Source organism: Folsomia candida, unplaced genomic scaffold (assembly GCF_002217175.1).
Source record: "Folsomia candida strain VU population unplaced genomic scaffold, ASM221717v1 Fcan01_Sc023, whole genome shotgun sequence".
In the NCBI taxonomy this organism is placed as follows: domain Eukaryota; kingdom Metazoa; phylum Arthropoda; class Collembola; order Entomobryomorpha; family Isotomidae; genus Folsomia; species Folsomia candida.
The window spans coordinates 2597956-2608716 of record NW_019091215.1 but is presented as its reverse complement, the minus strand read 5'-3'; the positions used below and the strand labels follow the sequence as shown (position 1 = coordinate 2608716).

At 36.8% G+C, this 10761-nt stretch overlaps 1 protein-coding gene across 1 annotated transcript; it reads left to right on the top strand.

The window, feature by feature from the left end:
• Positions 1–2322, top strand: LOC110858969. The gene is made up of 4 exons (XM_035859072.1): positions 1–367; positions 586–1532; positions 1661–1901; positions 2024–2322. The coding sequence occupies exons 1-4, from the start codon at positions 135–137 to the stop codon at positions 2211–2213; spliced, it is 1611 nt and encodes a 536-aa protein (XP_035714965.1). The 5' UTR covers positions 1–134; the 3' UTR covers positions 2214–2322.
• Positions 2323–10761: the final 8439 nt, after the last annotated feature.

Here is a 10761-nt window from a genome sequence, read left to right as displayed (position 1 = left end):
TCATGCGAGGCATTCTACTCTACGTTATTTTTAAAACAAGTTTAATTTTTGTAGTTTTAGAGTTAACGATTTAAAATTTTAGAAGATCCACAATTTTAATTAATTTTGATTTCCCGTCTTATAAAGCAAGTAAAATGAGTGCAAGTAAAAACGAAAGAGAAGGAGAGACAAACTGCAAGACAAGTACGAGAAGGCCAAAGTCGTGTTGCTCTTTCGTAAAAAGTTTGACGGTTGAACCGGCCGGCTTTCTGCTAGTGGTTGGGCTAATGGTTTCTCATCTCGTGTTCCAAAACGTGATGATGGAGACGGTCTGTCGTGTGGATTTGGAGTATGAGGAGGACATGTGTACAGAGATCATTGACAATGTGTAAGCTCGAATAGATTAGTAGTAAGAATTAATTTTTAAACTGGCACAATTTTAATTGGGATTTTAACTGAGAAAGTTAAAATAAATTTGATTGAGAAGCGATTGATAGAACAACTTTAATAACGCTCAAACGCAGATTCTAGTCTTTTACTTATTGGGAATGGTGGATTTAGATAAAATACTTATCTAAAGTTAAACTAATGTATGTTTTTTTGTAGAAACATCACATTTAAAACGGAGGAGCGCGAAATTCAAAAGGTTGTGGCAGGTTTACAAGCCGTTAGCTCGGTGATCTTCAGCTGCATCACGGTCTTCGTCGCGTTATTCATTGGACCGTGGAGTGACGCGCATGGGCGCAAGATGCCTCTCCTTTTCTCCATGTCTGGAGTGATCTTAATGCCAACCATGATGATCGTGGGCTATTTATGCCTCGGGAAGATTCGCGCCATCTACATGGTACTCTTGGCCACGCTGCCAATGACATTGACGGGTGGGCTCCTCGTTTACATTATGTCGGCGGGATCTTATATTTGCGATACGACGACAGAGAAGAACAGGACGGTGAGGATTGGAGTGTTATCAGCTTCGATAAGAGCGGGAACTCCGATTGGAATTATGATTGGAGGGATTTTAATGAAGTTTAAAGTGGGAATTATAAAATCTCTGTTAGTGGCGATAGTATTGGCGGGACTTGGATTTCTACTTGTGTTGGTTAGAGTGAAGAATGGTAGAATTGCGGGAACTTCAAAGGGTGGCGAAGAAAATTGCGAGAAAGAAAGCGACAAGCGAGAGAGATCATGTTGTAAGAAGTATAATCCGGTAACGAAGTTGATTGAGGCGTTTGCCATCCTATTCCAGAAGCGGGAACATCCCTTGAGGTTCTGCCTCTTGATTGTGGCCCACATCTGTTATGCTGTGCCAATGGTGGAACATTCTATGGTCTACCTCTTTGTCAGGGAACGGTTGCAATGGGATATCAGCGATTATGGCTTCTTCTCAATGATCAATTACCTATTAAGTGCTGCGGGAGTGTTTTTATCGATGTACGTTTTGAGTAAGAGGCTTAAGCTATCGGATGCCTTGGTGGGGTTTATCTCGGGCTTGAGTCAGATTGGCGGATCGACGTTGTACGCCTTTTCGACAACAGCGGCAATGATGTATTGTGGTAAGTGTGAGGGGATTTGGGTAAAATAGTTCCAAATGTTTTTATGATATTCTGCAAAAGTAAATTTTTCAGCGTCGAGTAATATGTAGAATTTAAAAAAATTATTCATTTTTTAAATTTTTATACAGCATCTGCCCTGGACATGATGAATGGGACGATTAATGTGGTTGTGAAATCCATGCTGTCAAAATTGGTGGCAGCAAACGAAGTGGGAAAACTTTTCGCACTTCTGGGAGTGATTGATAGCCTGCTCCCTCTATTGATGGGGCCGACCTACGCGATTGTGTACCGGAGTACGTTGACCTCTTTTGCAGGAGCTTTCTTCCTCCTTTCGGCAGGAGTAACAATACCGGCAGAAATAATATTTCTGTAAGTCTTTGAATATGAAAGTATTCTGAAATATTTGATGGTGCTATGCAGGAAAGGTTTAAAACGTATGTTGCGACGCCACTCGCAACCGTAATCTTGAATATTACCATATTGTTTTTCAGGTACTTCATGATCAGGAAGGATAAGAAGGTTAATGGCGAGGAGGACGAAACAGAACCTACGGCTCTGGACAAACCGCAAATCACTGTGGAATCATGTAATAAAAGTGTCCCCGATATTGCAAAAATTGTGCCGAGTAAGGTTCAATTAAGCAGCTACAGTTTGAATAATATCAGCGAACCGAAAAATTAGGATGGTATTAAGTCATAAGTGGTTTTCAGTTGTAATCATTTGGAATACTGCAGTTATGTTTTTTAAAGGGTACATAATTTAGAATTAAAAAGAAAGAAAGAAATAAATTGAAAAACGCCTTCCTGACATTGTATCTCATCGAATAAACCGTAGCATACGTTAGAAATAGCTCGCCCGTAACCTCCTATAACAAAGTTCTATTTTTGTGCACTATTGGTGCAAGCGAGTCAATATTTCTTAGTTATTTTATCCAATTCTTCTGCACTGATGGTACAGATTATTCAAAATTATGTGAATCGCATATCCAGTCTAGTTTTGCATCATTGGTGCAAAATTGTGTTTCTATTTCTCCCGACTATCTTTTTTGCACCGAAGGTGCCAAAGAAACGAACTAAATTGATACATAATTCTGTCGCAATTTTAACTTTTTTGCACAAACGGAGCAGAAGGAACGGGTAAAATTGATGAAGAATTTTGACACTTGACCTTCGTGAGTTGGTTCCAATAGGCCAAAATTATAACAAAGATATTGGCCGATTTCTCCGCGCTGTTGACCCATTTTAGGTCCATTTTGGCTTTTTGATTGCGCCAAATTATTTATAAAAAGTCTTCGAATGTTACTCATCATTGACGCTCAACGCAGTATTAGGAGTAAAATTGCGCCAATTGAGGCTTATATTGTTGGAACACACAGACGGACAGACGGACAGACGTACAGACGGACAGACGGACAGACGGACGGACACGACGAGTTCAATAGCTCCCATGCTTCGCAGGGCGAGCTAATAATATAGAAATATATGGATTTGAAAGCATTAGAGTGAAGAGAAGACGTAGGATTTAAATTGGAATAATTTAAAATGATCTGAACTGACGAAAGTCTTCAAATAAATATTTAAGATTGTAACTCTCATTTGCTCACTTGCCAAGTGAGCAAGGCTTTCTCTATCTCTCTCTGCTTCCCCCTCCATGTCCCATTTTCTTTTCATATTACATAAAATTTTTCGTCACTTCCTTTCCCAAATTGTTATCTTGGTGCTAATTGGATAACTAGAAGCGTGAAATATCTTGAAATCAGGAAGGGATTGTCGAGAACATCACTAACCAGGTTAATGATTTGGTGGAACGCCAGCCTGTTGTTGCTTGACCCATGAATGTAGGTTCAAATTTTAGTGTTCTCTTACAAGTCAACATTAACCAAAACCAGCTGCAAGCCGACTACCGACTAAAGATTCTCAACTTTGAACTAACTTTGAGGTGATGAATGAATTCATCAAGCTACTAATGCAGCAGGGCTCGGTTCATGACAAATTATGAGTAGAGCATTTTAAAGGATTATGCGATTGGTCCTATTGCAGTTTTATGGTAGCCCCACGACCACCATTTTTCATCCGTTTGGAAGGTTGCGAATGCCGAATTGTGTGGAGAATAAAAACACAAATTTTACATTATTCCTTTTTTTAAATTTATATAAAAATTAAGGGCAGTATATTTAATTATTCTTAAATGAGGTTAAATAAGTAGACCTGAAATGGGTAAAATAAACGGAGAAAACCTGACCAAGTTTTACCCAAATAACTTCTTGCAATCGGGGTACTCACGTAAATCTTGCAAAGCAACATACGACGTACAAGTTGTGCCTTTAAATTATTCGAGGACTACAATATTGGCAGGAATTGGCAGGAGTCATGAATTTTTTTGTATACAGCTCCACGGTGGACACATTCATGATTTCAAATTTTGCAAAAATAATACTGAAAAGAATTAAGTGTGCAAAATTAGGAGATTTTAATTAGATACGTGTACTTGCACAACTACAGGGAAACTTTATCTTTGATGTTTATAATAAGACAGTCTAAAATACGTTTATTGCTATCCAAACACTTTGTTGAAAATACAAACTTGAAATGAATATTCAGCCAGGTCATGAGCTTATCGCTTTCACTACATGTCAGTTTCATACATAATGAGTTTATGTATCCAGCTTGAAATACGAGTGTAGGACAGAGTAGAACTAATTTTGTGATGAGGAGGATCAAGTGCAACGATGTAAAAAGAAATATTATTTCGAGTTTGATTAGTAAATAGCTGAATTTTTCCAGGTTTCTAGCGAGATATTTGGTTGAACCAAATATTCTTGTACTTTGCGTGATAAAAATATACGACTTTTATGACGCGTGTTATATTGGTGTATGGTTATAGTCGTTATATGGTTATAGTGGTATATCGTTATATTGGTATATGGTTATAGTCGTTATATGGTTATAGTGGTATATCGTTATATTGGTATATGGTTATAGTCGTTATATGGTTATAGTGGTATATCGTTATATTGGTATATGGTTATAGTCGTTATATGGTTATAGTGGTATATCGTTATATTGGTATATGGTTATAGTCGTTATATGGTTATAGTGGTATATCGTTATATTGGTATATGGTTATAGTCGTTATATGGTTATAGTGGTATATCGTTATATTGGTATATGGTTATAGTCGTTATATGGTTATAGTGGTATATCGTTATATTGGTATATGGTTATAGTCGTTATATGGTTATAGTGGTATATCGTTATATTGGTATATGGTTATAGTCATTATATGGTTATAGTGGTATATCGTTATATTGGTATATGGTTATAGTCGTTATATGGTTATAGTGGTATATCGTTATATTGGTATATGGTTATAGTCGTTAATTGTCAACATGGGAAGCTGATATCTTGCTCGATGGTATAAATAAACTATGTGACGCATCAAAATATAAATTATAGGGTCAGAGATACTACCTGGAATAAAGCTAATGGGGTAGTCCAATTCCAACCCTCTCATGAATCTTAATTTCTGTATTTACCATTAATTGATCATTATGTTTACACTCTAAATAATTCGATAAGAAAATCTTTTACGTCGATATCAATATGAGGTTTTACCGTGATGATAATATTTTTTTACCGTATCCTAACAATTTATTCTGCCAAATTTAAATTAATTAACCCAAATTGGGAAATTTTATATACAGCGTAATAAATTTGGCAGTTAATATTATTGTCACGAGTCGATAATAAATTTTTACCTGCACGGTGACACCGGGTCAAATACCAGTTTATTTTGAGTGTATCTATTGGTATATAGATACACTCAAATACACTTGGTTTTGGTCAAGGCTTGATAAGTTGGTTGGGGATAAATAAATTAGACCCAAGTAAAAACTAGTATTCTTAGGTTAGGCAAAAAAGGATTCTTAGGTTCGGCATCGCGGCTAAAATTAGAAAACAAGTTCATGGCAGGATAACCACTTTATCCTAATGTTGACTATAATTAGCGATTTTTGCAGTATTTGCTGAACCGCGGGCCTATCTGTTAGCAGTCATAAAATGGGTCCGATATTGGCGGGTATATTCCTTAATACTTGGCACAAAAAACTATATGATACCAGTTTCTTTTCCTAATTACAAAGCATTAAAACAAACATGAATTGAACAGTTTAGAATATCATATACTAACTGAAAGAATGGTCCCGCGGTTCAGCAAATACTGCAAAAATCGTTAATTATGGTCAACATTACGATAAAGTGGTTATCCTGCCATGAACTTGTTTTCTAATTTTAGCCGCGATGCCGAACCTAAGAATCCTTTTTTGCAAAAGTATTTATTTAAATAGTGAGCATTGGATGGGGACAGAGTCTCAGAAAAATTGTTCCCTAGCCAGATGGAAGATTATAGTAGACTTGCAAATAAAGCTGGCACAATCAGACCAGAAATTGAACTCGGTGATATTCTATCACCAAAATGGTTATGACGTTTCTCACCAGAGTCGGTAAAGTCACATGTAGTTAAAAATAATAGCGGCAGTCACCCAATTTCTAAGAGTGTATGGTTGATATGTTCATCATACGACTTTGGCGCATCTGGCTGTCACTGTTATCAGCTTTTGGGTGAGTAGGTTATCAGCTAGGGTGAATTAACCATATAGAATTAGTGGTAACGTGTCACCACTCGGCTAGGGTCATATACAAAGGAAAGAAATACTTGTCTTGTAATGTAATGGACAGTGGATAATGCAAATATATATAGTTTAAAAAATCCTGATTCTGATATTAAAGAGCTAATATTTCATGAGAAGCAATGAGTTTATAATTTGTGTGTTTATTTTGACAAACTGGACTACAGATTAGTATTATTCTATATTAAGATTACGATTAAGATTACATACATTAAATACTAATACGTTTTAGATTGTTGCATATATATTCACAATATATTTATTTGACTTGGACCCCCCACTCCTTATTTCCCTCTCTCGTCTTGGACCACTACTTTCGATTTGAACCCCAAGCTTGACCGGGCCATCAGTGCGCCATAACTGCGGACAGCACATTACACACACCCCTTACGTTAGTCATAATATGATATATGAAACAATTATTTACAAGTTATTACTTATTTTATTACTTATATACCCCTATTCAACTTCTTTTGAACAACAACTTTTTTATTTCATTTTGTTTTTATTTCCATTTTACTTTTCTAGGTTATAAAAAAAGAGCGAATCCATAAAACCTTGAAACGATTTTATATGTACCTTTATGCCCAAGGGCCCAAAAAGAAGGAAACAATAAATACAATTAAATACAATACAATACAATTATATTTATAAATTTAGATTGCTAGATGAATAGACAAGGCATTATGATTAGAACTACATGCTTAACCATTAAAATTTAACAATAATTTAAAAGTTATTTATTATAATTATCATTTAAATGCATGCTCATTATAAATATACACAACTAATATGCTGTTTACATCTCAACTTCACACTGCATTTGGGTACTTATTTAATCACCTAAGGATAATATTGTTTTTAGGTGGCAGTGATGAAATTTGTACGTTTCAATATTCAAGTGTGACAATTTGAGTGAGACGGTCCACGAAGTTACCCATGAAGTCGAAAGTTTCTAAATGATTTGTGAACCCTTCGACAATATTTTTTTTTCGAACCGCCTGAAAATTTAGAACCCTTGACATATCTTAACCAATCCTCTGTCAGGGTCAATATCAAGGACGCTCGGGTCAGCAGAACCTACGAGTTTATAAATATGTATTTAATTTGTTGTGCTTTTATTTTAACATTTTGCGAAATAATTCTATATGAAATTACCTAGAACTAAAGTTGTGGAACTACATCTAATCGCGATTCGCAATTCCCTTTATTTATACTTAGGATAATTTAGTTGATAGAGGGATATATATTAGTAGTTTAATATAATATGTCACTTGTGGTAGAGTATGGTTGTGTACTGCGAACTTGTTAGACATCAGAATAAAGCATCCATCAATCAATCAATCGCGTAAGCCAAGTGCATATAAACGATTCCTGCTCAATCGTGAATGAAGCTAAACTAGGGCTTTTCACATCAAAAATTGCTATGCCTCCAAGTCGAATGCGTCGGCTTTATGTACATAAACGGAATCTATAGAATGTTTTTACGGATGGTGTTGCGCCTTGGTCTAAATATTTCTAATTTTGCTGTCAGCATTTTCTACAAGAGTACCAAACGAAATAGCATTTCCTTAAGTATCTAATGTAGCACTGTTTAATAGGACGGACACGATTTCTAAATTTTGTGCAAACTTCCACCACAACTATCAGTATTGTGACAGAGAGCATTATAAGGAAAAAATAATAACAAGGAAGCATTGATTCCTGGTTGATTTTAGAGAAATCTTCCTTCTCCTTGTTCTTATTATCCTTATATAGAACCCTAAGCAAATGCTCTCTGCCATGCTTTCCAAGTTTCATTTTTCGGTGCCTAGCTGTCCTAAGAACAAAAAGATAGAAAAAGAGGTCATCCAAACCTCCCTCTACTAATCCTTGCCAAGATCTTTTATATAATTTGGAGAAGAAATTCCACGGCCAAACCCACATCACGTCCCCCTTAAAAGAGAGATTTTCTCTGCCCTTATAAACAATGAAATCTGGTGACAACAATATTCCTGCAACTATGGGTCTGGTAGCAGACTCGGCGTCCATGACGGCAAAATCTTTACCCTTAATGATGAATTCCTTTTGATCGTCGCGCTGATTAAATTTACCTGTTCGAGCAATCTTAATTCCTGTCCAATACCCTGAGTCACTATCTACAAATATGCGGTCTTTAATTTTTTCCAAGTTCGCAGATACTCTCGACCCGTAAATTCCTAGAGATTTAGCGACACGTATTTGATACTCAAGGTTGCTTTCAAAACCTGTTTTTTCTGCTGTAATGATTGGAATGCTAGATTGGGCTATATCTTCTAAAGTTCGCGGAATGAATGGATAGACTATTGTTGTCATAGATGTTGCTAGTTCGCCTTGATACAATGATGTCATAATAATGGCACAGAGCAGAAAGCATCCCACTATCCAAAAAACACCCAATTTACCTGAGAATGTGCATAGCCGCGAACTACCTTGCAATACTAGGACAGAGTAAAGAACCCAGAAATTTTCAAGGAGAAACGTTACCCTTCGACGACGGCCTTCTTGCCTACCCTCGGCTCCATATATGAGCAAACCTAATACTGTGCATGTAAGCAAGACGGCAACCCAAGTATCAATAGAAAACGGCTCAATGAGAGCTTGAAATCCCTTGAGGGACTTTGGCTTAGATATAATAACATAAAAGTTGTAAGGTATTCTGAAACCGGGATAATACTCCCTTGTAATGAAACGGGTATTAATAAAAAGTCGATATAGCCAAGGCAATTCCATTTCTTCTCTTATATAAAATAAGTGAACAGACCTACTATATGGAGTTGAGGCTAATGTAAAATTTCGTCGTTGCGCGATACATAAAACTCTACAGCGATCCACCTCGTAAGAATTGTAGCCACAGTTATTTTCATTTTGCGGCTGAAGTAAGGCGCTATATTTTTTAAGTGGTACGGGCCGATTTTTAAGATTTCCATTACAAAAGTTCCACACGTTGTCGAACTCCTGTAAGGTTGAGGAGTCGAGAATCAGGGTGGCCCCGGTTGGAATGCAAATTGTTGTGAGAGTTGGGGAAGATGGGTGGGCGATCAGAATTTTTAGCATGAGCCGTACAGAAGCTAAGGCAGCAGGATTCGGGTATGATATTTTAGAATAGAAAAGAAAATATTCCAGGTTGGGGTATTGACGAGGCAGGCAGGAAAGTTTCCAGCTAGCAGCATTTGGTGTATTTTGAGGGGAATCGAGGACGATTACAGTGAGCCATTATTTTCTGATTCGAAATAGGGGGTACGGTTTAGGACAACTTTTCATGGTGAGTTGAGTGCCTGGTAGACTACCAAGTAAGAAGGGTGAGTTTGGAAAGTGCTGCTTGAACTTGTGAAAATCTGTCGAGATAAGAAATTTTGGTGAAGCGACGAGATCGATAGTACTGGATTCGAACCATTGTCCGATTCTGGTCATGGCTGGCAAGAAATTAGTTGCCGTTGCAATGGTAGGATGCAGGAAAAATAGTGGAGCTAAATAGAGACTAAGGTACATGATGAAGCTATATCTGAGCACAATATTGTTGGAAACTTGATAGTTTGACTTTTTCGGAAATTTGTCGAGAGATTTCTCATGGTTAGTTATGAAGGCGATGGGTCGTCACAAAATACCTGTCGTGTGGAACATTGGAAAACATCTTAAAGTAATTAAATGTGCAAAGACTAATATTTTTAATTATCTAACCTAATATCGCGTGAGCTTAAGTATTTGTCCAGCTCGACTTTACTCCAAATAGTGTGTCGTCCATAAGTTAATAGATACCTATAGTCGGTACATTAAAATTGAAATCAATTTTGGTTCCGTTTGTAAATTTTGAAATTAAAAAAAGACTCCGCCATTTCTTGGCCGACTTGACTTCTTGGCCTAAAAAATGGATAAATAGCCTAAGAACAAGATTTGGATTTTGAAAATCGGTCCAAAATAGGCCGACTAATAAATATCGGCTACTAAATTTTATACAAAAATTGGATTTAATTTTAACATATCGACCATAGTGTCCATACAATTGGAGCGTGTCTGTACTACTGTTCGTGACTGAGTGCCTGTCGTGTTAAGCGGTGAGACAAACATTTGGAGGATTGCGTTAAAGTAATCAAATTGATAGTGTATGTTGGTTTTAGAAAATTTCCGAACAATCCAGTATAAAACATCTAAGGCCTATAAAGCAGAAATTTGATTGGCTGTTGGGTGGAAATCAACCATGCCCAATCTTGGTGTATTTATGCATATTGGAGAAGTAAACCGACACGATTGAAGGGGAGGGTGTTTAGCTGGTCAGGACTCCCATCCTTATCATGATTCCTCCTAATACTAATATACGCGCTTTTTACCCCTAGTTCACCTCGGCAGCTACATTTGTAGGCTGAACTCTTGGGCAGAGAGAAAATTTTGTCAACACCCAGTATTCCAAATTTACTTGAGCACCATCGATTGAAAGGGGGATGAATTAGCTTGGCAACTTTGAACTGAACAACTTACCCAATCTGAACCAAATGATACCATCGGTAGATATTTTTAGTACTACAG

Bases quoted from the DNA above. Each gene is read 5' to 3' on its own strand.
- LOC110858969 (XM_035859072.1), top strand. From the start codon at position 135: ATGAGTGCAAGTAAAAACGAAAGAGAAGGAGAGACAAACTGCAAGACA. The intron at 1,533-1,660 runs GTAAGTGTGAGG...ATTTTTATACAG, and splicing joins AGCGGCAATGATGTATTGTG to CATCTGCCCTGGACATGATG. The intron at 1,902-2,023 runs GTAAGTCTTTGA...ATTGTTTTTCAG, and splicing joins CCGGCAGAAATAATATTTCT to GTACTTCATGATCAGGAAGG.